Source organism: Apteryx mantelli, chromosome 4 (genome assembly GCF_036417845.1).
Source record: "Apteryx mantelli isolate bAptMan1 chromosome 4, bAptMan1.hap1, whole genome shotgun sequence".
Lineage (NCBI taxonomy): Eukaryota > Metazoa > Chordata > Aves > Apterygiformes > Apterygidae > Apteryx > Apteryx mantelli.
Window position 1 is genome coordinate 84068101 of NC_089981.1, and position 27574 is coordinate 84095674.

The 27574-nt window shown below is 51.0% G+C and overlaps 1 protein-coding gene across 1 annotated transcript in view; it reads right to left on the reverse strand.

The window, feature by feature from the left end:
• Positions 1-2430: 2430 nt before the first annotated feature.
• DAAM1 (dishevelled associated activator of morphogenesis 1) overlaps positions 2431-27574 on the reverse strand; it is a 100997-nt gene continuing 75853 nt past the window's right edge. Inside the window, exons 16-25 of the mRNA XM_067295101.1 lie at positions 24962-25065; positions 17559-17643; positions 16510-16616; positions 14464-14552; positions 14003-14171; positions 12691-12798; positions 10180-10240; positions 9256-9387; positions 6320-6490; positions 2431-5432 (exon numbers count right to left, since the gene is read on the reverse strand). Coding sequence (XP_067151202.1) covers positions 5223-5432; positions 6320-6490; positions 9256-9387; positions 10180-10240; positions 12691-12798; positions 14003-14171; positions 14464-14552; positions 16510-16616; positions 17559-17643; positions 24962-25065 — 1236 coding nt within the window. The 3' untranslated portion in view covers positions 2431-5222. The remainder of the gene's footprint in view (positions 5433-6319; positions 6491-9255; positions 9388-10179; positions 10241-12690; positions 12799-14002; positions 14172-14463; positions 14553-16509; positions 16617-17558; positions 17644-24961; positions 25066-27574) is intronic.

Here is a 27574-nt window from a genome sequence, read left to right on the forward strand (position 1 = left end):
CTTGGTGGGGACCAGTCCGCCAGCTGCCCCTGCCTCTCGGCGGATGGAGAGCGGCGAGTGGATGATTCCTGCAGGTTTAAAAGCCTCGGAGGCGTAGACACGGACAAAAGCAGCGAGATGAATTTATCTTAAACCATTCACCCAGCAATTCCCTCCCAACCACGTCAATGCTGTTTGCTTACCTGACCTAGCAGCATGCTCTGAGCTAGTCTCAGTATCAGGGAAAAACTGCTCTGCGTAACGAGGTCACTTATTTCCCCAGCGCGATGTAACGTGCCGAGGCTTTTGCGCTCCTCGCCGCACGATGCCTGCGGCTGTCGTGCTTCGTCTGGTGCATTTTACAGGCCATTTGGTAATATGTTGCCCCTGAGGTCACGTCAAGTTTCGAAGAAGGCATTGGAGTTGTGGATCCTTTCTAGTGCACACGACTCAAGCTGCAATTGCCCCCTTCCATAAAATGGGAAAGATTCACTGCATCTTGGCTGGACGGCTTCACACTTCCATTTCTAAGGAAAAGGGTCCAAAGCAGATGCTGGGAGCTGGGCGAAGCACGTGGCCAGGGTTTTTCATCTTTCCCTCTGCTCAAGGCATGTTCTGCATGAAGTCTGACTGTCTGGTGTCCTGCAAAGCCAGGGGAGCCAGGGTCTCCGTGCACGCCTCAGGGACAGGACAAGCCCTGGTGTGGAAGCAGAGTCAGAAAATGCAATGACTGGTGCCTTCAGGAGCTCCATCTGCCCAGCAGTATGCCCTGGTTGTATTTGTGAAATAAGATCATAGTCGCAATAGAGTTGATCTGACATAAAGGCAAGGACAGTGTTGGATGTATCTATTACAATTCCTGCATCCTGGGATTGGGGAAAACGCACCGAAATCCTGACCTGGTCGTGGGCCTAATGGTGACACGAGCAGAGATTGGAGGGAGTTGCTCTGATTTCAAAAGCAATGAAGGAAAGTTTGTGGCGTTAAGATCACCTGTGAAACCTTTTAGACAAGTTTATATTGCACATACATGAGTTTGTGTTGCCCACTCGCACCCAGACCACGTTGGCTTGAAGCCCAGGCAGTGGAGAAATTGGCAATGAAGCCACAAAATCGGTGATCTTTGCCTGCCTGACTCAATGAACGCAGATAAATTACCATGGATAGAATTAAAATTATGCCTCCCCAACTACTTTGGAGGGAAACTCAAATATAAAATTTAACATTTTGACTGCCCCACAGTTGGAAAAACCCTGTCGCTGTCAGAAAACGGCAGGAATGTGGCAGAGGAAAGCAGAGACTGGATTGATTTTTCTGCTCTAAAAGTGCAAAGTCCAGAAAGTGCCACCAGATGGTGGTGTCGCTTTTTTCACAGTTCCCCACGCTGAGCAAGCTCCTCTCTCCGGCTCACACCTGCATCAGACCTCGTGTAAGGCTGAAATCCCTAAAGCGCCCTGAGGGGTCGGGTGGGAGCAGCGGCTCCTCCGATTCCCATGCGCGTTGCCGTTTTTGGCTCGTTTGCACCAGCTCTTTGCACCGGGGGTGTGATTTATCGGGGATATACAGCAACGCCGAGCCAGCCATGGGGAGAGGGGACCGAAGCCCCAAGCGTTGCATTTTCTGCAGTAAAGGGGTGCTTTAATTTCTGCAACAAAGGGGTGGCAAAAGCCCGGCACGAGCCCCCGGGTTTCTGGGACGAACGCGCTCCGGCAGATGGCCGGTGCTGCAGCACCGCGCTCGCACCCTCGCACCGGCACGCCAGCAGTGCTCCGGCCCCCGGGAAAGCTGCCAGCTCCCGCTCCCTGCGCCGCTGGCCCCAGCCTTGGGAGAGGGCTGCCTCCGCATCTACGGCCTCGGTGGCCCCGGGAAGCCTGCTGCTGCGGGGATGGAAATAGGAGCATGAAAGACGCATGGAAAAGGGGACGGTGGGATCGGGTGGGAGAGCCGAGCCGGGGCTTGGGCAGCCGCCAAGGAAACGCCTCGAGTGCGTCGAGAGAGGCGCGCGAGGGTGCAGCAATTGCGAGCTGCTCGCGGGTGCCCGGAAGCCCACAGGGAGCTCCAGCGTGGTGGGAAACCGCCCCGTTTCCCCCCAAAAAACATAATCGAGCAACCGGCAGCAGCAAGGAGGAAACCTGAGCAGCAAATTGCACGAGCGAGACTCAGGGTGTCGATTAATGCTAGTAATTAGCAGAGCCAGAGCCGCAGGGCAGGTGGGTGGGCTCACGGGCCAAGCAGTAAGTGGGCACAACTGCAGGCCGCCAGGAACTGCAACAACCCCAAATCCCCGAGCCCTAACCCCAAAATGACTCTTCTTCAGCAACCGCCTCCAAATAAATAAATAAAAAAAAAAAGCCAAACCCAACCCCCCATTTTTTCCCCCCAGCGCCACTCCGGAGAGGCTGCTCCGCATGCTGGTTTGCAAAATAACCGGTGGGCTCGGCGACGTGCGCGCACTGCAATTCCGGTCCTTTATTGCGTATTGCCGTCTTAGAAAATGTACAGTCTCATGACATTACACAGCATTTCCTGCCAGCTACCACTAATAACATTCTTGCACCTAACAGGCTAACTCGGTCACTACGAAGCTAATAAGGTCCAAGACACATACTTCCGTTTACAAATTATTATGGATTTTTTTTTTCCTTTTTGGCATTATTAAAAAAAAAAAAAATCGTCTCGAAAATACACACCCAAGAAAAAAGAGTGGCTACTTACACCAGCACCAATCTAAAAGTAGTTTTCAACAATGGCACATGGAATTACCTGCACACAGCCTCTGCATTTATTTTTATATATATATATATATATATATATATATACTTTTTTTTCTTTTTCTTTTTTTTGGAAAGAAAACAGAGAAATGGCAAACTCAGCCCCATAGCGAGGCCGCTGTGAAACACAAGAAGGTCTGGAAGGGCCATGAAGACATTTGTCAGGAAAGGTCCTGACGTGGCACCGGAGTCCCGTGGCGGGGCCCGGAGGGGTCCCGGCCCCCCGGTGCCCCGCGGCGGCCAACGGAAACACGTGAGCCACCATTCCTTAAACGTCAGATGCCAGGCTTTTTTTTTTTCTTTCTTTTTTCCTTTTTTCTCTTTTTTTTTTTTAATTCCCCCCGAAAGTCCGTTCCCTCAATTGTATCATCAGCCCCATTTTTCAGCATAAATAAAAAATATAAATAGAGGCACTTCAGTTAAGGAATAGTATTATCATTACCTTTTTGTCTTTATTTCCCCCTCCTTCTTAAAGCAAAGTGCTTAACTCCACCTTTGAAAATCATCTGCAGGTTTTGCAGCTGTTTTGACATGAGGTCCTGGACTTTTTTTTTTTTTCTTCTTTTTTGCGCTTACCTGCTATATTTGTTACTGCTTTAAATGCTACTCGGAAAGTCTTTTTTTTTCTTTTCTTTTTCTTTTTTTTTTCTTTAATCTACAGTGCGTCAAAAGTTGCAATGAAGAAAAGAACAAAATGGTAGAACCACAGCTCTTGACAACTCTGTTTAGAGTGATATTTCACAGCTTTCACACAGCACACAGACCCCATGGCCTTGAGGTGCTTAAAACCTTTTTTTTTTAATACAAATTAGTTTAAACAGCACTTTTGCTATACAGTACATATAGGAAACTGCCAACCCATACCCCACCAGTAATACCGATTATCTGACAAAAAAAAAACCAACCTTATTTCAAATAGTGTTAATACCTAGTGCAACAGGGACAAACTCATCTCTCCACAGGAAAAAGAACAAACAAACTAAAAAAAAAAAAAAATCACAAAAGTATTGATGGTATAAAAAGGTTTTGTTTTGTTTTCTTAAAAAAACACACCACAAATAAATAAAAGCAAAAAGTAACAGTCCTCTATATATTCAGCATAATTTAAGAATAGAAATGTTAATATGTTAATGGCGTTTACTTTTTATTCTCCAATTCTTAATTTTCTAAACCTTTAAATTATTACTCCCTGAGAGCTCTGAATTATTATTATTATTATTATTATTATTTTTTGGACTAACATTTTACAGGTAGTTCTGCTTACAAATTTGCAACGACGACGAACAGCAAACCATCCGGAAAAAAAAAAAAAAAAAAAAAAGGGACGCTGGCTGCTAAGAGACGGAAGTTTCTTGGCGGTGCTGCTCCTGGGTGTCCGCTAAAAAAAAAAAAAAAAATTTGAAAATAAACCAAAACAAACAAACAAACAAAAAAAGACGGGCGCAGCTGGACGCCCCGGGAAGCGAGCGGGGTCGCCCACCGCCCTCGGTGGGTTTGGTCGCAGCCCCTCGTGCACCGAGCGACCTTCAGTCCTGACCGACCTTCAGAGGATACAGTTTGTCCCAGCGAACGGAGAGCGAGGAGCGAAATCGCCACGCAAAAGCTTTCGCTCTTCGGCTCGGCGCAGAAGCGACCTCTCCCGCTGCCGGGGGCAGGAGGAGGCTTGAGGAGTACAGACGCACCCGCGCGGCGCCAGGGCCACGAGCACGTCCCGGCGAGCGCGGTCTTGAGCGGGATCGGGGGGTTGCGGTAAGAGAAAAACGAGCGTTTCCCAACAAAACAGCTCGAGAATTATCAAGAGAGCTTACAGTCCAGAACTCAGGAATCAGCACAAAAGCACAGATGTTCAAGTTTTTGGAATAAGAACGATAAAAAAAAACAACAACACACAACGGATCGCGTTCACTCTTTTTTTTTCCTTTTTTTTTTTTCTTTTTTTTGCCGTTAAGGGGCTGGGAGCGCGTGTGAGGCGTTCGCCGGGGCTCGCCGCCCCGCGCGGCCGGGAGAGGAACGGGGGCTCCTGGGCGCGGAGCCGCCTCGGGCTGCCACCGGCTCTTTCCCACCAGCCCCGACATTGTGCTTGTGCATCGGAGGAACTCGCTTTCCCGACCGAAGGGAAGGGGAAAAGCTCCCCCGCGGCAGCGAGCCCCGGCTGTGTGCGCGCACACACACACACACACACACACACACACACACCCACACCCACACACACCCACACACCCCGACGCTTGTCTCCAGCCACACAACCATCCCGGCTCTATATATACAGTACGTATGTACACACACACTCATCCACGTGGAGAAAGAGCGTGCCACTGCTTCAGTTCAAATTACAAGGCAGTATCATAACAATAATAATTAAAAAAAAAAAAAACTAGCCACTTGGAAAAGACTGCTAATCGGGTTTTGTTAAATTTTTTTTTTTCCTTTTTTTTTTTGCGTGCATGCGTGCGTGCAGGTCCCCGGGAGGGCTCAGAAGTTGAGCTTGGTGACGGGTCTCTCGCGGCTGCCGTCCGCCAGCTGGTTGGCGATGCGCTTGCGGTTGCGCTTCAGCTTGGAGAGGTCCTTGTCGAAGACTTCGCCCGAGCGCAGGGCCGAGACGAGGTCGTCGAACTCGCCGCCCTCCTCGCCGCTCTCCTTCGCCTTCCGGGCCTTGCGCTCCCGCTCCCGCTGCTCCTTGAGCTGCGCGGGGCCGGGGCGAGAGAAAGGAGAGCTCAGCGCCGGCCCCGCACCGCGTCTCAAAGCCTTTTCGGGCCTCCTCCCCCCGCAAAGCGGCTTCGAAGTTAAAAAACAAAACTTAAAAAGAATTGAAATGGGTTCCTCCGCTTACAGCCGGCGGCTAGGCGTTACGCCGCTCTGCGAACGCTCGCTCCAGCAGCAGCGGAGACGGCTCGTCCCACGGCCACCACCCAAAATCCCGGCCCGTGGTCTGGAGCGGGTCTTGCTCCCGGCTGCCAGAGAGGGGTAGGGACAGCTCGGCCGAGACAGGCTCTGAGGTCCCCTGCCCTGAAATGAGTGTGCCAGCACACGTGGCTAACCTCTGGCTTGGACACGGAGAAGACGGGGCTACTTCTGCACGGGAAGAGTCCAAGACCGCAGACTGAAGCGTTCCAGCTTTGCGCTCTCTCTCGCCCCTCCACACAAGGCACCCGTGGAGGAAACACCTCGGGGCAGGGCACGGGGTAAGTACCGTCACCTTGTCACAGCTAGGTGTGAGCTGCCGAAGGGTCTCCTGAGGAGACCCACGGATGTACCAAGGGAGCACTAGAAGCCTGACGAAGAGCTGCAAGAGCTCCTCTTCGACGCAGCCCAGCCTTTTAGCGACCAGATCACGCCACCTCCCGAGTCATTAGTTAATGAAGTAAGCAATCCAGGAGGGAAAGGCGGTGGGTCTATGGGCGCAGAAGCACTTTGTCTGGCCTTCGCCGCTCCCTGGCCACCCAGGCCAACGGGAGCTATGGGGGACAGCGGGGCACGGTTGCCTTCTTCAGGCCTCCCCAGACAGTCTCGCCCATCGAGCGTCCCCAGGACAGGCAGGCCAGCCCTGCCGGTGCCCCGGTCCCTCTCACCTGTGCCTCCATGCGTGCCCGGCGCTCCTCCTCCTCCTTCCTCCTCCTCATGTTTTCGTTCTCCTGCTTGGCCTCGGTCACAGCTTGAAGGAACTGATCGAAGATGCCGAAGAACTCGTCTGGCTGCATTTTGTCTGTGTCTTCTCCAAAGTGCTTCACGGCCTTGGAAAACTGGGAGAGAGCAGACGGGAGTCTGTTAGTCTAAGGAGACATCCACTGCACCGGTAAAATCCTTCATGGAAAGTGTTTGACCTCACAGACAGGAGAGAAACACTTTAAGTGATACGGTGGGGAGCAGAGTTAAAAACAGGGGTATGAGTAATCAAGCCTTGACTTAGACTTGAAATAAATCATCTCGCATTTTACCTTCTGTGCGTCAGACAGCTACCCTATCAGAGCCTACCTGGAGAGTTCCCAGAACCACTCTTTTAAAACATCCTCCTTTAAAATCACATGCAAAGCTTCACACCTCTGGTTCTGCTTAGTGTCCCATAGTCCCTAACTCAATTTTATTAACTAAGCAGTAGTAAAAACAAGGAAGCAAAATATTGTGGGACCGAAGACTGAAGACATAAAACTAATAGTAAACACGGCAGGGGAAGGGAAACTCGCACTTTTAAGTTCTCTTTGAAGTATTTTTGGGGTATTATTTATCATTGCCACATGCTCTGATATTGAAACCAAATGTGTTGGTGAAACTTCTAAAAGATGTTTTCTGCCTGGGCGCAGAAACTGGGTAGGGAAGTAGGAAGTTTTCCGGCCTTCCATGCTGTTCACAAACTATTAACCTAAGTGATTTGAATAAAGCTGTAGCAAAGGTCAGGACAGGACATCCACTATCTGCCAATGCATCAGTGTCCCCAAGGAGCCCACAAGTCGTCCTTTGGGCTTAATTCCTTTGTTCTCATTTACAGTCTGAAGGAGACTCTTTGTGCATAGAGAGTTTGTTAAAATTGTGAGGGTGTGTTCTTGAGATACACAAGCTTAAAAAAAGGAAAAACAAAATCAAAGCACAAATTTATTAGTTGCTTTGATTTTGCTCTGTTGACTGAGAAGAAAATTTTTAAAGCCTGCTTGTTTGATTTAGCTTTATTTTTGGAGGTGTCTTAGGCTCTTTAAAATACCTTTAGGCTATATTTTTCTTTGATTGTTTTAAGAGATTTAGCACTTCAAGATGCAGAGAGGAACTTGAAAGGTGACACAATATCAACCATAATCAGGGTCATTCTCGTTGATTTTCATTAAGATATTGGCTTCTCTGCCATGTTTCTGGTGTGGGGAAAGGTTGAAAATTTTATCCTCATGAAATATAAAGTTTACAAGATAATGATGTTTCTGTTTTCCTAAGAAATAATGATAAAGCGATTGGAATTGGACATGTTTAAAAAGCAAAGAGCAAATGACTGGTGCATCCTATCTGCTAACCACTGGAACAACTGTGCATTTGCTTTAAAGTAGGCTTTGATGGGCTCTGGGGACCACAACCAGACCTTCTCCTCCAGATCTGCTAAGTCAACCGAAGACGGTATAGTTTACATGCACTTGTCACCACCTCCAGCAATCCTAACTCACTGCTGGCAAGATCCACCAGGTTGGCATCAACAGTTTAAAATGGTGGCCTGGTTTAGCCATGGCCTCAGGAGAGCAGTGGTCACTTGTAATGCTCAAGCACTGGAGGATGGTCTGAAGGACAGTGCTACGTGGACATTGATGCAACTAGGGAGGAGGAGGGGCTGCCACTTGATAACTTCTGTCTTTGGAGAGATGGGTCATTCAGTGGGACAAGCACAGGACCTCTAAAAGGCTCTTTGTTGGAATATCTCTCTGCCATTTCAATCAAGAGTAAAGACTATGTTGGAGGACAGTTCTTGGAGGACATGGAAACTAGCTGTGTGCACCTTTGTTGAAGGAGGGGAAGCAAAGGGTACTCAGGAATCACAGGAGGTGTTAGCCAGCGGCCTCCTCTTTGCCAAGACTTAAGCCAGCCTGTTGAGGACACAGAAGATGATGCGGCAAGAGTCATTGCACATATTTCTTGGTGACTGCAAAGCCCTCACCAAGGTGCAAGCCAACCCATTACTCTGGGGAAGGTGAACATTTTAAGTAGGTTTTCTTAGCAGGTCTGAAGTTGGCCTCAATTCATGTCACTAAGCTCCTCTCCTCCTTCTCTAGAGAGAAGAGCCAGGCAAGTCTCAGATGTGCTGGTTACGTGTCAGTTGTTATTTTGCCCTATAGAAGTGAGGCAGTTCAGGTGGCCAGGGTTGTCTCTCTGATGTAGACCTCTGTGTAACCACACGCCCTGCTTGAAGACCAAGTTGAATTTTTAGCTCCTCTTCCATCAACACTAGACAGGGCAGTCCACTTTCTTGCCACCTGCAGCCTTCATTGGCTCAGATGCCACCTACTGCATTTCTAACTCTAAAACTATGAAAATTAGTTTATTTCCATTTTACAATACAGGGAGCAAAGTCAGCCCTCTAGTTTTGAGTGAATGCTCTTCACCAAAACTCAGATCCTCACAAATGAGCTACTGTCTCTTCCCCTGACTAAAACAACTCTCCCAAGGCTAGCCCCTGCCTTGCAGCTCCTCACAGCACATCTTATGTCCCAGAAGCAGTTTGCTGGCCTCATCTGTGATCCCCTGGCATGCTGGACTGTGGAGCAGAAAAAAGGCCCTGGGTGCAGATAGGGATGTACCACCCGCCCACCACCCACACGCTCAGAAGAAACCGTGAAGAACATCCCAGAGCCTTTCTCTTGTCAGGGTCTCAGTAGGATGCTCGCCATGCCTCACACATGCGTGATCTCATGGGGGAGAGACATTTGAGATGTTAACACACAACACATGCTCTGTGAATGGCAGGACAGTTCCTCCCCTATCACTTGGAGGAAAGGCTGAAATGCTACCGGGATCTCAATGACACCAGTGACCTTACCAGCTCTTTTGCTTCCATCAGAAGATCTTCCACGTCTGAGAAGCTGAAGCTGGCTAATGTGATGAACTGGCTGACGACAGACACAAACTTGTCTCCTGCCTGCTGAACCTGAGATTTCTGGAAGTCCAGCTCCTTCAGGAAAAAAAATGTGCATCTGGTGAGGCTCTGGCTGATTAGGGACACAAACATGCAGAACCAGGAACAAGCCCTGAAGCTCTTCAGTTACAGACCAAGACGTTTTGGTTATAGGGCACTATTCCCCAGTCACACCAAATGGCACGGTGAAACCCCAGGACTTCGGGACTGTTGCTCTCTCCCCTTCATTTCTGTAGCATCCTTCCTGCAGCCTCCAGTTGTGTGCCTATGTTAGGTGCCACGGATACCGGCTGCACCGCACCACTGCTCCCTCCTGACACACGAGACCACAGAACACCCCATTTTAGATTATCATGGCTACACTGTGCTTTTGAGGCCAAAACCTGATGGAGTGCTCAAGGTAGCAGGCACTACTTAGCAAGACAGGGAGTCCTTCAGGATACCTTCACCATTTCTTCAGCGCTCCAGCCGAGTTTGAGAAGCGGTCCCCAGCCCGAGCACCCAGCCGTGTGCAGGTTTAGAGTCAAAGAGAGACCTCGCTGCACTTTAAAGGTCCTGCTCCACAGGCACAATCACCAGGCTTACTCAGCCTCCCCTGGTGAACCAGATATAAATCATGCACATGCCTAACCAACTTACAGCAACTTCCATCCCCAAACAGCCCTAAGAGGACAGACGCACGTGCAGGGCAGGAAGGAAAGACAAAGAGAGCTCCAGGAAATGCGATAAAAGCAGCTTTGCTAGGAGCTCCCTGTCCTGCCTCCCTAAGGAGGGACGCCACGGTGCTCGGAGTCTGAGTGGACTAGTAAAGGAATAAATAATACTTACAGTCTCCACGGCTCTCAGTCCGCTCCGCAGAGTGTTTATTTCTTTCTCCAGCTCGGTCATGCTGTTAGAAATGGCAGGATGTTAATTTTCAGCCTTTCCTAGCAAATTTTACAGCTCTCTAATCAATTTGACCACGTTCTTCCTTTAAAAAGATCCAAGCGCTCCACACATTGCTTCCCGTTCACAGATTAGTGTCTCTCAAGCAGCAAATTGTGCTGACGGTCTCTGAGCTAGGACACCAGCCTATCGGATAGGGGTTACGGTTGCTTGTTTTAAAGCGAAGCACTTTTGTTTATTTTTAATCTAAGGGACTATGTTAAAAAATCTCAGAGCAGATACTGAGCACGCAGCAAGGCATGCGTTGATGGGACTGGGGAGAAGGGGTCCTCCTCATTCCTCCCCTTGGCAAATGGCAAGGCAGCAAGAGCAGCTGACCAAGGGCAGCTCCAGCAGCTGCAATCACAGGAACGACACGGGAACAGGAAGACTTCGTTGGCTCAGCAGCCTCAAGACCTCTCCAAACAAAATGAGAGCTCAGGAGAAGGCTTTGCAGGGCACAGCTCTTTCTTCCCCTCTCAAGCGTGGGCAGACGATGGGCTTTTTGCCCCATTGCACAGCAGACAATCTTCAGGGATGCCGTATCAAGCATCCTTCCTCCCCTATGGACTGCAGCAGCAGACCCGAACAGCAGGGTTTTCATAAAGGGAGACAAATCAAACACAAATAAATAAAAATAAATCGCAATGGCAGGCACTGACTTTCTTTACGTGGGGCCTCAGCCCCCAACCAGCTCTGAGTTCAAGAGCTTTTGGGTTTCTGTCACCAGAACTGACAGGAGCTTTCTGACAAAGACTTGATGACAACGGGCTTGACACGCTTCCAGGAGTATCTGCCCATGCGTTGGGGTCCCTGGAAACGGTGATGTCCAGTCATGGGGCAAGCGCTCCTGGCAAGTCTAGCCTGGAAAAAGGAAGTTTTGGGAGCCCTCTGCTCCAGCGCAGTGAAGAGCTGCAGTTCATTACTAGCGGTGGGACTGACACAAGCAGCAATCTTGCTTAACAGCTGCAGGGCTGTGGGAATCTAGGTTTTCCAGCGATTTAGAAACTTTCTGGTTTTGCTCTAGACTGGACCAAGCCCAGCCATTACACACGGTGTCCAATTTAGAGGAAAATGACAGAGTTTAGAAAACCCTCTACCAGACATTGTCTTATGTGTATTTGCACAGCAGCTGCAGGTACACATATATAAGGGCGAGTGAGCGAGCGTGCCCAGGCGAGGGGCTGCACACTGCGCCCTCCTTTCCACCCACACGCAACAGTTTCCTCAACTGATGCCTAAGGATGCAGTAGCCACATGCTCCTCCTTGCAGGCAAAGTTTTGTCCACATATTTTGTATAATTCCCGTGATACTAACACAAGCTGCAAATTATGCTACGCTTTAAACAACGCGACACTTGCCACCCAAAATGCTTTGTACGTTACAGGTCTTCAACAGGGAATCTACCCTTTGGTACAAAAGGACTTTGAAACTTAAAAGACCCGCAAGCCATCATAAATTCCATGCGTATTTGTTATCCCATCTTTAAAAATCTACACTTTAAAGCCCTTTTCATGTTCACGGATTGTCCGCCCTCAATCGCATGCCTACTGATTTCAGAAATGGATAGTCTTTGACTCACTGTCACACGTTCAGACCCCCAAAGCAACAAAGCACGTAAGCACATGCCGAACTTTCAAACCCAAATAGAGCCTCATTGATTTCAGAGGGACTTAAGCGCATACTTGAGGGCTTTGCAGAGCAACAGCAGACTCCTCACGCACTTAAAGCCAAGCATGTGTTTAAGGGCTTTGCCGAACCAGGGCCTCAGCCTGCAAAGAGGGCGCATCAGCCCACTCTAACAGGTTGGAGCGAAGCACGCAGGATTTAACAAGAAATGGGGCAGGTTTTCAAAGGGGAAAGCAAGCGGTTCAGGCTGGTGGCTAAGCAAGCACCAGGCAGGACACCCAGGTGAGTAGCTCCGTGGCGCCGGTGTCCCGCGGGCTGCCTGCGCTCCTGGAAAGCTGCGCGCGCAGCACGACAGAGCCTCCCCGTCGCACTCACAGACGCACAGCTGATCTGTGTCTGCAACCACACCGCAACCGCTTCCCACCAGATTACTTAACGTTCCATTAGAAATTAATTAAATGCTTTTGCGGTGAGATAGCAACAGGAAGTGGCTGCTCCAGGCAGCTCTCCTCCCTCGCAGTCGGAGGCTTACGACCTTTGCTGCAAGGGCTGAGATTTAAAGCCACCAGATGATGCTTGTTGCATCGCCAACTTTTGGCTTCTGCCCGGATGGCTGGTTTCTGGCCAGCGCTGGCCTGCAGGCGGGCCGGCAGCACCCAATCCAGCTGGGCACTGTGCCCTCCGGATGGGAGTGCGAGCATGGGAGTGAAATGCAGGAAAGGAAGAGCGAAGCAAGGCGGGCTCCTTCCACACACGCGAGCGCTGCTGCATAAACTCCTACTCACTTGACTTTGGCTGCTTGCGGGATGTCTCGCAGCTCTTCGTGAAGGCGGAGAACTTTGGGATATTTCTTTTCAACGATAGTGATGAGATAGTGCAAAAGAGTAATGTTCCTAGGAGAGAGGCGAGGTGAGGTTAGGACAGCAGCATCACCGGCTCCCCAGCCCAGCGACAGCCCCAGTTCAGGGAGCTGGGAGCTGAACCGAGCCTCCTGGTTAAGTCCCAGCCCCGGTAACCAACCACCCTCCGGGATTTCTGCATCGGGAAGCTGCTGCGCTGCCCTGGGCTGGGGACGTGGGATGCACATCCTCAGCCTTCTGGTAGCCCTCTCCCCCTCGGTGGCCTGCAGACCAAGACAGGGACCCGGGGAGGTGATCAGAACATCTCCGTCCCTTCCTCCATCTCCTCTGCTGAGAGCTGAGGCCTTGCCAGCTCCAGCTCAGCTGGTGGCTATACACGGGGGTCCCCATGGAGAAGAGCCCCGGGGACCCCTCTGGCAGCACAGCCCCTCTGCCGGCTGGTAGGTCACAGCACGAGGCTCTTTGCTTCTCAAAGGGGGAAAACGCATCCGGAGCATGATTCTGGCCTGGCCTTGCGCTTGCCCCCATGGTGTAGGTACCGGGAGACATATTTAATAAATTGACCCAACAATTTTATACTGCAAATTCAGACTTTACTCCAGATGCACTTCCACAGCCAAAATCCTGCCACGGGCCTGGACAGTCCCCGAAGCAGGGAGCCAAGGCCAGCAAAATGGCTCATGCCACTGCAGGATCGGCCGACGTCCCCCCTCTTAGCCGCTGAGAGCAAAGGGGCTCTTCGTGTTCATCACAGCTGATGGGAAACACTTTCTGCTTGCTCCGGCACCAAAATGTGCCTCTCAAGGGGTGCCATGCTGTCCAAGCACCATATCCACAAAGCCACTGAGGTCCCTCAGGCTCCAGACTTCCTTCCCCAACACTAACGGGAAACATGCGGGGAGGGAGGCCCCAAAAGGGAGGGTCCCACCTCGGTCTCCCAAACACAGTTCCCACCCCAACCTGAAACAGCCTTTGAGGAGGTACAAGTCCCGATTGCTATTTAGCAGGCCCAGAAAGGAAAGCCCCTAGCAGTTCCCATGTTAATCTACAGCTCTGGTTCCTTTCAAATCTGTCCTGCTCCAAAAACGTATGCTTGCTTAACCAGAAGTGCCAGACGGGGCAGAGAGGGGAAGGCTCTCAGGTACCCACATCCCAAAGGCAGGGACCCCCCGTTCCTTCTCCCAGTGAAAGCAGAACCTGCAGAAGCCTCCAAGGATGAGGGCAAGGGAGGGCTCACTTGTCAATGCTGGACTTCGTGTCCGCGATCTTGTTCAGGCTGGAGATTTTAAAGCCGAAGGCGTTTCCCCTCTGGCCTTTGTTCATGTAGTTCCCGAAGGCCAGGACCACTTCCAGCAGCTGCTGCAGGCTGCTGCTCTGAAGCACTGCCTTGGAGCCGGCGCGGATCGCTGCAGGGACACAGAGGCGCGGGACGTTACCACCCGCGTGCCACGAGCCCCGGCCACGAGGGCATATGGGTCCCTTTGCCTTGTGGCAACCCTCTCAGCACCCACCCGGCCAAGGCTGACCGCCAGCTGCCTCCCTCCCGGGATGCCTTTGCAATTTCCACGCAGGCTAGGCTTGCCCTTGCACGGAGAGCGAGCACTGCTTACGAACAACAGGAGATTGCAGAACGCTTTCTGTGCCAGCCCAAAGCCCCTTAGCCAGAGAAGAAAACCAGCAGGAGAGCCAGTCACTTGCCTTCGACCTTGGGTTTGACTTCTGCAACTCTCTCTGCAAACTTCTTCTTGAAGTAGAGGGACTGCAGCCTTTGCTGGTAATGGTTTATCCTGCCAGGACAAAGAGAGGTGCAGGCTGAGCGTTGCTTGCTCCAGGCAGAGGGAAGTTGCTCTGCTGTTCACAGCTGTGCTTATAAAGCACACTTGAGCCACACTGACTCAAAAATAATGACCACCTTTCTCTCTGAAACTACGCTGGGGTGGAAAAAAAAACGGCAACTTAAATCGCAACCTTTTAGGGGCTCATCCAGGTGGGTTCTTAAGCACATGCTTAAGTCTATCCTTAATTCAGGAGGTTCAAAAAGTACATATTTATGCCCCACCACAATCAACAAACAGTCCATTTAAGAACACTCCTGAGTAGAGATGCTGATCAGATCTGGGCTCCCAATGGTTTTGCAATGGGCTATGGCTGGATGCAGACACACCGGCTCCCAGCACGGATGAAATTGGACCTTCAGATGCTCAAAATGATCACCTGCACCCACCTGAGTGGAAGAACCAGCAACACATCCCAGTCCAAGCCTTTACTGGGCAAGCTAGGCACTGCTCTGTTCACGCTGATCATATTTAGGCTAAGCAAGATCTCAATTATGAGCAAATGGCAGTCTGATTTGAGTTATTTGGACCAGGACCCACAGGAGACGTGCTCACAGACAACAAGGCCACAGGCTACACTCATGTTGTATTAATCAGAGATGACAAACACATCATGCTCAGTTACAGGCCACAGGGCAAATTAAAAAGCTAGGCCTGAAATCAGGGGAAATACTTGCATCAGCATGTTGTGCTTTCCAAAAGATGAAGGCACGAGAACAACATTTGGGCAAGAGACTGTGAAGAAGAAAGGTGACCTGAAACAGGAAAGCTAATTCTGAACGCCTTCCAGCCCTGAGGGCTCAGGTCTGAACTTCACAGCTCCATCCTACCTGCCTTTGACATTCAGCAACTACACCATGCATGTTATTGATTGGTGTGTTTTTCAGGGAGAACAGGAGCAGTTCTATTTTTGACCTCCTGGAATGATCTTGGATTGTAAAACTTACTGACTTTACAACAAAGTAACTTGCTCAAAGTTCAGCTAAGAAATTCCTCATAGTAAAAATTCAGAGAGTTCAATATTCAATTGGATTTGAATAGGGAGCTTCAAGATTTTAAACCAGCACCTCTGGAGGATGTGCATGCAAAAGATAAGGCTATCCATCCCTCAAGACCTCTAAGCCTTAAATGATTGCTAACAGGATCAGGAAGAAATGACATTTCCTTTCCGTCTCGTATATTCTCGGGAGCCTTAGGGACAAGTCATTGCTGGAGGTCAGGAGTTGGACTCAGTGGTCTGAACAGCTACATGGCTGCTCACGGCAAAATTTACATCCATCAACTTTGAGTATTCATTAGGATATATTAGCACTGGGAGAAAAGGAACATTGCTGTGAAACTGCTATCATTCAAACAGCACTTTCCGCCTGGGCCACGACGCAGGTGATGCAGTCTTTTGCAGAGAGCCTGGGCCAGAATGAGACTTCTTTTCCAAACGAGAGGGTAGGCGTGCTGGGAGAGCCCCTTGGGAACCGCTCACACTCCAAGAGCAGAGATGCCACTCCCCAGGTGAGCTCAGCTCTGTGCAAGGTGGTGCCCCCTGCTTGCTTGATGATCTCCAAAAAAGCCCAGCCCTGGGTGTTCCCGACACCTCTCTCAAGAGGATTGCAGCAGTTCCTCCCCTGACACCCAGCTGGGTCCATTCCTGCTCCATCCTGCTGCTGCTCACCTGGGTACACAACACTGATTTTGAGTGCACAGCGTCACCAGTGATCCTTATGGGTGGGAGCACCTCACCTTCTCTCACATCAGTTGGGCCCATATGTTTCATGACATGCAAAACATGAAGTATGGCACGTTTTCAGCCCAGACTTCATGAAGCAGTAGCCTCACGATCAGCCTGCTCAACTGTTGCAGGCCATGCGCGCAGCACTGGCCGAAATGCCGCGTCTCGCACGAGCCAGCATACCTGCTCATTTCAAAGAGGAACCGGTCTGCCTTGGCCATGCGGTCCAGCTCGTGCTTATGCTCTTCCAGGAGGTCAATGTCACCTTTTTCAGGAACAAATTTCAGGAGCTAAACAAGGGAAAGCAGGTTTGTAGACATGAGATCCATGCACAGTTTCACGGGTCCTCATGAGCAAACCAGCGACCTAGCCACCTGAATCCACTACCTTCTCAATACGTACAGAAAATGACTCCAAATCTCCTACAAAAAACAAGTGTGTTATCACTGTCCCATCACATTAGTGTCTCCGGTTTCTGCCCTGCCCTGCCATCACTCCAGTTTTACAACAGATGTACTACATCTACTCCAAGGAGGTTTCAACATCAACCCTGTTAAAGGAGATGAGAGGGACTCTCATTTGCTGCAACTACATATTTGCAGATGGAAGTTTTGTGCAATGCATCCTCCCACTTTTCTGCTGAGACAGGCTGAAATGGCCTGCCTCAATTTTATGGACAGGCAAGTAAACAGGCAGATAAAAAGCTCCTAAAGGGATTCAAGGGGCTCAAAAATCAGATTCCTTTCCTGAGGACTGCACAAACACTGAACAAGCTTGGAAAAATGCAATTAAAAAATAAAACCCCACCAAGCGTGAACTGCAAGTTTCAGTCAGGAAACATGTAACCGTCACAGCCGAACTGGTGAACCTTGGGGTCGCAGATCCAGCTGCTTTACTGCTTCTCTAACGAGGCACCCAGGCGTGCTTTGGACCCCAAAGGGATTGCTCACCCCAAACCCCAGTGCTGCAGAGGCCACAGGGTTTTATGACCCAAGGGTTGGACTGGAGGTGGAAACGGGCCTTTAGACGTCATTTTTCACCTTTGCCAGCCGGTTTGGCGTGCTTTTGAGCCCAAAGGCATTGCAGGGTCAGTGGACACAGCCACAGCTCTGCAAACCCCCAGTGCTCGGAGGAACAGCACAAGCTGATGGGGTGTTCCCGTCTCACGTGGCGTGGCCGGATTTAAAAGGTGCTATGAAAACAAGGAACAGAGCGGCGCAAGCATCACCCACCTGTTCCAGCATGTCTTTTGGGAGGTCCTCCTGCTCATCCATCGTCAAAATTGCGCGTTTGATTTCCTCATTCGACAGCTTCAGCCTGGGAGGTGGAGGGAGGGAAGGAGAGTCATTCGCGCATGAAGCCCAGCCCCAGCGATCATTTCCAGGACGGGAAATTTCCATTTCGCATGCTGTCGGCCTCGCCAGTCCCAGAGAGCCGCTTGTCGAAATCGCCCCGTGCCCCGGGCCCTGGCTTCCCACTGAGCCCGCAAATCCCTCCTGCAGCCCAGACCATCCCTGGGGGCCTCGGGGAGATGCAGCGACCGGCTTGGGGGAACCGGGTCCCCCACCACCCGCTTGCCCGAGGCGACTGTCCTGTCTCGCACGCTGAGGACCGGCCCAAGCGCTGCAGGGACCAAGGCTTAGTTTTGCCCAAACAGCACCCGAGACTTCGAGCGCGCTCATGCTCTTCACGGGGCTCAAACGGAGCCTGGGAGGGAGCAGCACGTCCCGCTCGTAAAGCCCCAGCAGATCCGGGCAGCAGGGGAACTAGTGTCTGACCTCCTGAAATAAGACAAAGTGACAGATTTTTCCTTTGAAGCTAGCCCACGGCCACGACCTAAATCGGTTCTTCCATTGCTATTGACAGGATTAAGCTTCTCGGTAACGCAAGCAGGCGACCAGGGCGAGAAGCCCGAAGACGGTTCAGTTCAGGAACATTTGCTTAGCCAAGTACGGACGCAGCCAAGAGACACAAACAGCTTAATTTCTGGTCAGCAACAATATCACAAATAGCAATCACAAATAACTGCATAAAGCACGTTTTCGAGACACAAGTGTGAGAAATGTGGTCGGTCCCCTGCTCCTCCCAGCCGTGTTCGGCTGCCGTCTCCCTTTAGGAAGAACGAAACAAACCCAAAATTTGGGGGGAGCAGATGTCTTTTTAAGTGGGGGGGGAAACTTCAACGTGCTTCAAAGTGTGACAGGCTGGAAACCAGCCCCCCTCCAACTTTTTCTTCCTCCACTTCACGTAACAGAAATTGGAGACATAGCCCAAGATTTGACATTTCTTAAAATGCAGGCCACTGTATCACAGCAAGCAAAAATGTACGATTTTTCCCCTGGTAGCTATTTATTCAACAGCAGTCTACGCTGAGCTTAGGCAACAGATAGCTAGAGAGACGCCCTCGGCGCGTCCTGGGTTAGGGCAGCCATTAATTACGGTTTAATCGGTCTGCAGCACTCCCCGTGAACGCGCCCCGCCAGGACTTTTGATTGCAAAACCACAAACATTTTTCTTCGTGTTTTGCATTGCGGGCGATAGAGCAATGCAAGTGCAAACGAGGGAAACACCCTTCTCCCCCTCGCCCTCCCCGCGCGCCCCGGCGAGCGAGAACAGCGCTTGCTCCGCGACGCGTCCCCATCACAGCCCTCGCCGTCCGCCGAGGCTTCGTGTGCGCCTACGACAAAGCGACACTTTCTGCAGCCCGACCAGAAACAACGACGCCCCTGTAACTTCATTTCCCAATATACTATCTCTTGCCTGGGTTGCTGGGATGCTTAAGGCCATCAGAATAGATGCAGCCGAAAAAAAAAATCCCCTGTGCTTGCATACCCTGAAAAATCCTGCGTGGATTAACATTTCCTGGGTGTTCCTCCCGGGGGACACCCAGCCCCTCCCCACGGCTTGCACAAAACCCCTTGGGATATTTATTTGCAAGCCCCACGAGCCTGCGCGCGCACTTTTCCAATTGCAAAGCGGCTCCAGCCGGCATCGTGACGGCTTCAAAGGGAGGCGAGCGGCGCGCTGCCTCCAGGCGGGCTCGGCAGGCAGGCTGCCTTTCGCCCTGAGTGAATAAATACCATGTTCAGTCGCACACGAAATGAGCTCCTAACCAGAGCATGGCAGCGGTTAGCCGCACGATGGTTGCAGGAAATCGTTTAGGCAACGTAATAATTTGGGTATGCCTGAGCAAGAATAACTATGCATGAGTTTTCAGAAATAGAATTTGCCAGTTTGGCCGCAGGGGCGGGGGAAGAGGGAGAGGAGATGGAAGCGGAGGGGGAAGAGCAGAATTAAGGGGGGGGGGGGGGAAAACCCGAATACCTAGGATTCAAACCTCCTTACAAGGCCAGGAATTAGGGCTGAGGCCGGGACCCCCCCGCAGGGCGGCTGTGACGGCCCCGCGGCACGGCGGGCTCAGCTGTTCCCACCGCAGCTGCCGCGGAGCCTCAGCTCCCGGCCGCGGGGTTCGGGGCCACCGGCTCGGGGCTGAGCGCCCCCAAACAGCGGGCTGTGAAGCGGGGCCGCTTGGCGCGTTTCCGACCCCTTTCTCACACCCCGCTGCGGAGCCCGACCGGGGGGAAACACGCCGAGATCCCGGGAAAAGAGTCCTCCACGGGAATTGAACGGAGAGCCAGTATCAGCCAAGCCGCGCAGGTCGGGAGAGCCGTTCACGGTGGGTACCGGGGCTATGTAAGGCAGCAATGAGGGCTCGGAAGAACCTCTCGGCCCCGGTTTTGGCAATTAATATTGCCAAAGGAGGCTGAAATACTGGATGGGGCTCAAAGGAATGAGCTGAAACTGGGAGCACATCCTGCAGCGGGACGTGAGAAATTGGAGCTCAGCCTATTTAGTCTGCCAAAAAGAAGATCTGGAGGTGACTTGATCCCTCCAAATATCTAAATGAGGAGAGTATTTTTTAGATTAGCTTCTGTTAGGATAACAGATTGAGAGGTAACAGCCAGCTTTTGGAAAATGAAGCTAAAAGAGGAAGGGTGCCAGTCTCTTAGAACAGCCTAGCAAGGGATGCAAAGGGGTGGGTTTAGCTGGAAATCTTTTGTTCAAGATTGGAGATGAAATATCAGCTGTACTGGGGTAGGTGGAAATTACAGAGTGGGAAGAGAAGTGGCAGGTAAATATTTGTTCTGCGGGAGCTCATGTTTCTCATCTGTCACTCAGTTCTCTTTCAACTCCTGTTCCCGTATCTCATATTCAAGGGAAAGTTTGTTAAAAGAGGAGTGAGGAAAAAATTGCCCCCGAACCAGGGAAGAAGTTCAGACTTCTAAGTGGCCAAGATGGACACGATACAGCCGGGGACACGACGAACATGGCCCGGGTTTTCGAAATGGCAACCCAGGCTTCTTGGGAGACCGTGAACCAGTCCTCTGATGCGGGGGAAGCAACAAAGATGCTGGTGGCTGGAGAGCCGAGCTGGTACAACCAGGATGGCTGGAGGTGTCCGTCCTTCACCATGGTGCTGGCACAGCCACCTCCAGCGGTGACACGCATGAGCCACCGAAGCCGGAGACGTGCAGAGCTCGGGACGGGCGAGCACCGCTGTGATGATCCCCCACGACAAGTCCTGCTCCTCTGAGGGACGCAGGGCGATGCTGCTGCGCTTGCTCAGCTCTAGCGGGATGATGGACGCAGCTCGTGACAGGTACGCGCGTCGCTGCAGGTAACGTGGTCACTGCTGGCGAGCCGCAGGAGGACTCGTCTTACACCCAAGCAGGGCTGAGCCACCAGCAAACGTCACACCGGTCCCTATCCCGGTGAAAAGCAGACACATGCTGGGGCAGTGTATTGGTGTCCTGGTACGAGGTTGCTCTTAAGAAGACGTTCAGGGGATCCCTGGGAGGAAAACAAGCTCCTGGAAGAACCAGGCTTGCAGGTAGTTACCTCTCATCCAAAGCCTTACAGCAAATGAACATCTAATATACACACTTTCCACCACGATCATGTCTGGGTGGGGGGTGAGGGATGACGGTGACTTTTGTAAGCCCTGCTCATTAAAAGCAAAGTCAATAAATAAATTAAAAAAAAAAAGGCCAAAACACCCTTTTCTCAGAAATCATCAAGAATGAGTGCCAAGAACAAGAGCCTGCCTCGATATCGGCAGAGAGCAATCGCAGGGCGCCAGAAGAAAACAGCTTCTCAGACAATTTGATGGGAAAGGGGCCAGTGAAAGCTAGAAGCTTATCTATAACCGCAATAATTATCATTGTTGGCAGCAGCTGTCGAACGCGAGCCGTCTGAGAGGAACGGGGTCGCAGTACTTGCTGTCACAGGGATTTAAGCCCAGCAGCCTGGAGATGCAAAGTGACAGCTCGCCAGCCTGACAAGCGCAGGGCTATTTTGCGTGGCTTTTGCAGAGCCCAGCGAAGGCCATAATAAGTGTGAAGGGGAAAAACAAATTCCGCCGGGGAAGGGACGCGCCCTCTTGAAAAGCCACATTCATTCGAGAAAAATGCTCAACACGGCCTTGCCGAAGAGAGGAATCAAATAAGCCTTTCAGCTCCACCACACTTGGAAAGAGATGGACTAAAGTCTTGGTTTGCATCTCGCAGAACGCAGCGCAAGTCTCCCGCACTAAAAATACACACACAGAGCAAAAGCAAGGACATGGTGGTTTCATTGAGTAAGACCCTATATTGCATTGACATCGGCATACTTGGAGCATTCCTAAAAAAAAAGCGAATGTTAAAAATATTCTTGTGTTGCATTACTAGCTGAAGGAAAATCCAGTGATCTCACTGCGCAGTAATTTCTCCCAAAGCAAGGGAAGCAGGCAAAAAAATAAATCTACAGAGAGAGATAAAGTATCTTGCTGGCCATAATCTTTCCACGCTGCAAGCCAGACAATGGCTGTTTAGCTTACAAACGTCTGGGCTTACAAATAAGGGGCCAACCTTGCAGGTCCTTTCACATGTGAAAATCCGCTCTCTTTTCCCCAGCGCACGCAGCGAGGCAGGAGCCCAGCTGCTGAGAGCAACCCTGGGAGACCACGGCAAGCTCAGCTCTCCCACAGCACCACATGGAGGCCTCTGCAACGCTGGAGATAGGGATTGCTGCTCTCCCCAGTGTAGAGAGGTGCAGCTGAGGCAGGCGGGGACTAAAGGATCTGCCCAAGATCCCACGGAAGGTCTGCTGAAGAAGCAGGACCCGAGCCAGAGTCTACAACGGCCCATGGGAGCATGCTGAAGGATGCCGAGCCAGGGACTTCACCCCAAGATTGTCCTGCCTTTTTGCCACTTGGTGTTAAGAGTAAATCAGCGAAAGGGACTTTGGGGAGAGACCTAACTGTGCTCTCTTGCAGAAATGGGGAAGGGGCAAAATCGGATGCTGCTCCAACGCCAGAGAAATATCTTGGCTTGCTGGGTTCCTCAGCAAGGTTTCTCACCACACTGACTGAAGTCCGGAGGGGCGCGAGGCTCAGCAGGCTCAATCCTTGGAAAAGCAGCAAGGTGCAAACCCCAAAGCACCTCCAGAGCAGCAGGTAGCAGATGCCACTGCTCTGCCAGAGCCACTCGTCCTCCCGGGGCACAACCCCGAGGCAGGTGCCGGGAAGCAGCCTGTCCTCCCTGCGCCTGGAGTTCACACCAGGTCACATTGCTCCTCTCCTCCAGCACCACCGCTACCCAGCATCGAGAGCAGAGCGTGCACCCAGGCTGCTGGGATGGCCCGGGGAAACCGCAAACAGCTCGTTTCAGCAAAGGGAGCACATTTGGATGTGCTGAGAGTCTGGGCTCACTCTTTTTTGGCTTTTTATATATTTATTTGGCTTAATATATTGTTGCTAAAGAACTCCCACAGACTTGGGGCAGGAGAGACCTCAGGGCTTGCGGGCTACCACTTGGGAAGTATTTCCAGCCGAAGCAGCACACCAACCCTCCCGGTGGCTGAGGGCCTGGATGCTCTTACCCCCCAACCTCGCAGGAGAGGAGAGCCATGCAGGGTGCTGCGGGCCTCGCCTGGACACCCACAGCAAAAGCAGGATGAGAGCAGTCAGGGCACAACCCCACCACACAAATCTGAGCCCTCTCCTAGCAAACGACCCAAAGAGGAGGGTGGACAGGCCATGGCCTACGTCTTACCCTTTTTGCTAGTCCCATTGGGTCAATATTGGCAACCCGCTTCCAGCCATCGATTTACTGGACGAGAAAGATTCACTATAGTGAGATGAAATGGAGACCTTTATTCAGCAAGGCACCTTTGAAGTTAAGCACATGAGCAGCTCCCGTTCACACCAAAGGGGCTGTCTGCGTGCTTAACTTCCAACTGCATCCTTAAACACTTTGCCGAAGTCCACCTGAACCCACTCTGATTGCACACACTCTAACTCCACTGGGGAGCAACACAACCAGTGCCCTGAACTAAGTTATTTTACTCTCCAGAGGCTGGCTGAGGTAAACGTATTCAGTTGTATGGTGCTTTAAACTCCACTCCACATCATCATCTTTATTTTTACTACTGTATTCTAGAAGTAAGAAAATCTCTAGAAGCAATCTGGAGCAGAAGCAGCCCTAACACAGCAGTTCTCCCGCTGAAACCTGTGACACGCAGCTCACTGCACTGATCATTAACATTGCCTGCAGGGCTTTGCACGACCTCCACGGGAGGAAAGCTATCTACACGGATGCAGCGTTGGTACGTTTTCTACAGCAGAAAGCCCCCTGGGTTCCTCACGCGAGGCACCGGCCGCTCTCACCCGCAGTCAAGAAAATGCAGACTTGGGGCAACGCAGCTGCAAGCCCGACCGACCAGTTCCACGTGCTCGCTTCAGGGTGGTTCTTGGTTGCACAAAAGCTTGGGCACTTCCAGGCAGCAGAGGGAACGTTTCTGAGCGGAGCTGTATTTCACTGCTGTTGGATTTGTTTTTTCAGGGAGAATCAGAAGCTGGTAGCACTTTTTGCTGTTTGTTTTCTCAAGTGCCTAGGCCGATCGTTCAATTGCCCGTCCTTCCAAACCACCACAACCTGGCCTCTGCTTTCTCCAAAGTCAGTCCTACTGGTTTGTTTTACCTTGTGAAAACTGCCTCTTTTATCATCTTGGCAGAAATCAGATTTGGGGATTGGACTGAATCGCTCGTGGTAACCCAGGGCTGATCCTGCCTTCAAAGGCAGGCTGAGGCTTCATCAGGAGTGCCCAATGCACACACTGGCTACTTATACACTTCAAATACGTAGTGTTTTCCCCAGCGTAACAGAGGGCCCCTTCAACAGTCGCCAAAAAGTAAACAAAATCCAGTCTGAAGAAGATAAAAGATGAAATCAAACCCCCTCCAAATCCCTATGAGGATTCTCTGGGTAACACAGCTCCTCTGAGGCTCTGCAGGGACGCTGTGAATTGCCACGCGTCTTCTTAAGTGTATTTCCCTGCCCCAAACCATGCTGCAATGAAAGGTGTAACTCTATAGCTTGGTTCAGGTGTCCCTGGCTCTGCTCCCAAGGCTCCTGTCATCAAAATCCCCCCCGGGAACTAAGAGCACATCTCCAGCTCAGGGCGCGCTACTCCTCACCAGCTCTAAACTAACCAGCACCTGACACCATCGAAAAGAGCCGCTGCCTGCGTGAGCGGCAGGACAACGGCATCAGCTAACCGGTTCCCCCGAAGGGCAAAAAGATATTAACCATACCTTGAGAGAAGAATATTGCAATTCTGAGCTCTCCGGCCGTCTATTACCGAAAGCTCCTTGACTTTATGCCTGGAACTCAACGTGTCATCGATAGCATCTTCCTTCTACAAAAAAGGCATGGAGAAAAGCCATGAAGAAGCGAAGACATTTAGTACTCTCAGCACATACCAGCGCTGTACACAGCAGGCCCCCATTAATCAAGAGTGTCACCAAGGGTTACGAGCAAAACCCATAGGCTGTAACTGAAATATAGTAAGTCATTTCATAAACCAGAACTGGCTTTGAAGCCACTGGTTAGAAATGTAAATATTTTCTCAGACAGGGGAAGATTTAAGAATCTGCAAACACACAGGCGCTGCTGAATAAATAAAGCAGGGCTTTCTTAGCAAACATATTTGTGATACTTCATTAAATCCTCACTTGAAATATTTCATTATGGACTGCTGCACACACTCAGGATCACCCTTGTTCTTTACCACCACTCAGAACATCGGCAGTCACCCTTCACGCCTCAGTCCTCAGTAGGAAGTTAACCAATAACACCTACCACACTTGCAATTACAACCTGCAGCATTCGCCGTTCATTCAGGGAAATGCTTCCAAAAATATTAAGGGGTGTGAAAGCACAAATCACTGTGACATGAGCACCTAAGTCTCCTAAGTAGCTTAAATATGTTCTTTCCAAATGCACTAGGCAAAACTACAGTTGCAAACAAATGGGCAGATCTCCTTAACAGCAAATCTAATGTATGTTTGCAGAGTTTTGCCCAATGAGTTCATGTTGCCCTGGTTTTAATTTACCATATTGGTTGCTTTTAGTAAGGTAAATAAATTAACACCCAGCTATTCAATCCTTCTGTAAGGAATGTAACCTGGAGAAGCAAGGTCCCACATGCTACGGATATGCACTAAATGTTGCAGAGCCTAGAAAACCTGGCAGACCACCACTTTGTAAGTTTAGAGAGAACAAAGACAAGCTCCCATTCTTTTAATTCTTTCTCTCATATTAAAAAGAAAACTGCAGCAAGGTGGGAAATTGCAAGGACAGGCGGCATGCTGCAGCAGGGACAGTGGCACGTGGGCGAAGGTCCATGGTCGCCTTCGGCCAGCGGGTCTGCAATACCTCTCCCTGTGCCTCGCCTGTCCCGACTACGGCAAAACAGAGAGAGCTGAAGCCAAAATCCTGCCAAGTCCCTCTCTGCTGAGTCCCTCCCTAATTTATTTATTTCGATCCTTTGAAAAGCCCCATGTGCATGACGAGCTGGAAAGCACAGGGACGAGGAAAGCGGGCAGCTTCTTACTTACCAGGTCCCCTGACACTAACTCGCCGGTTGCTCCTCTTGGCGTGTGTCTTTGCACCCCCCTGATTTACACCCTATTTCACTGTGTTTAAACTCCCGCTGCAACACACAGCAGCCCTGCACGTCTCCCGTGCCCACGCCTGTGCGCTCGCCCTGCCCTCGCAGCCCAAAGCCTTCCCGCTCGTTAAGACATGAGGCTTCTGCAGATGCGCACTTACCTGTCTGGAGTTATTGTTCACAAAGAAGTCCTACAGCCATAGCAGAGGCATGGAAAAAGGCAGTAAAAACACATGCAATTCAGTGATCACAGCAAAACCAAAAAGACTCAAAGCACAGTCAAGAAGAGTATAACACAGAGGTCTTGGCAGCAAGGGGAAGCACTCGGGGTCTACCAGCCCCGAAAAACGGAGGATGCAAATGAAAATGCAATGGAGATGAAGGGATGCAAATGAAGAGGCGCAGGGCGTGGAAGGCGGGCAGGCGAGGGAGAGGCAGGGAGGCTGCTGCTTGACGAAGGGATCGTGTCAAGGTGGCTCTGCGCTAGGACGCTAGGAGGGAAACGTGGAGGCGAGCTGGAAGGATGCACAGGGAATCTCTTGCCAAACTCTGCCATCGCTTTGCGCAAGAGAGTCAGTGAGCGCTGGCCCAAAGGAGCACCGCTCAGCCTGCAAATGCCGGGGAAGAAAATTGCTAGTTCTTGTGAATCTGAGAGAATGAAATGTCAACACGACTGCCAGGAAAAACAGGGCTTGCAAGTGGAAATAACGAGATTCTCATCCCGGAGCGAATTTTGCCGCAGCAAAACTTTACCATTTGCCATGGCAACACATTTCTCCTTGACTTCTCCTCCTACAGGGAAAATAACCCTTCTTCAGGGCTTGGCAGCCTGGAGAAATACTACCCTGACACCCAGCTTGCATTCAGTCCTTCTGACGATCTCGTTCATCTGCTGGGTTCCCAGACGCCCTACAGCATTAGTCGGCAGACTTCAAGCACGTGCAGCAAAGCCAATATCATGAAACCACGCACACACACACGCAAAAGAGTTTTCCCTCCTCATTTGCTGGGCTGCGTCTTTTTTTTTGCTCGGCTCAAGAGACCATCGAACAGATCTGTGATGGGGAGGGAGATTTGCGAGGTGCATAAATAGAGCTTTTTTTTTTAAAAAAAAAAAGCAAAGGCACACAACGTCTTGAGACACTTCGGTGTTAGACAGACTCCAAATCCGGTTCCCGTACAGCCGCGTTGCCTCCCAGGCCCCTCCGTTAGGAGGTGACTGACAGCCCGCGTGCCTGGTTTGAGTTAGTCGTCT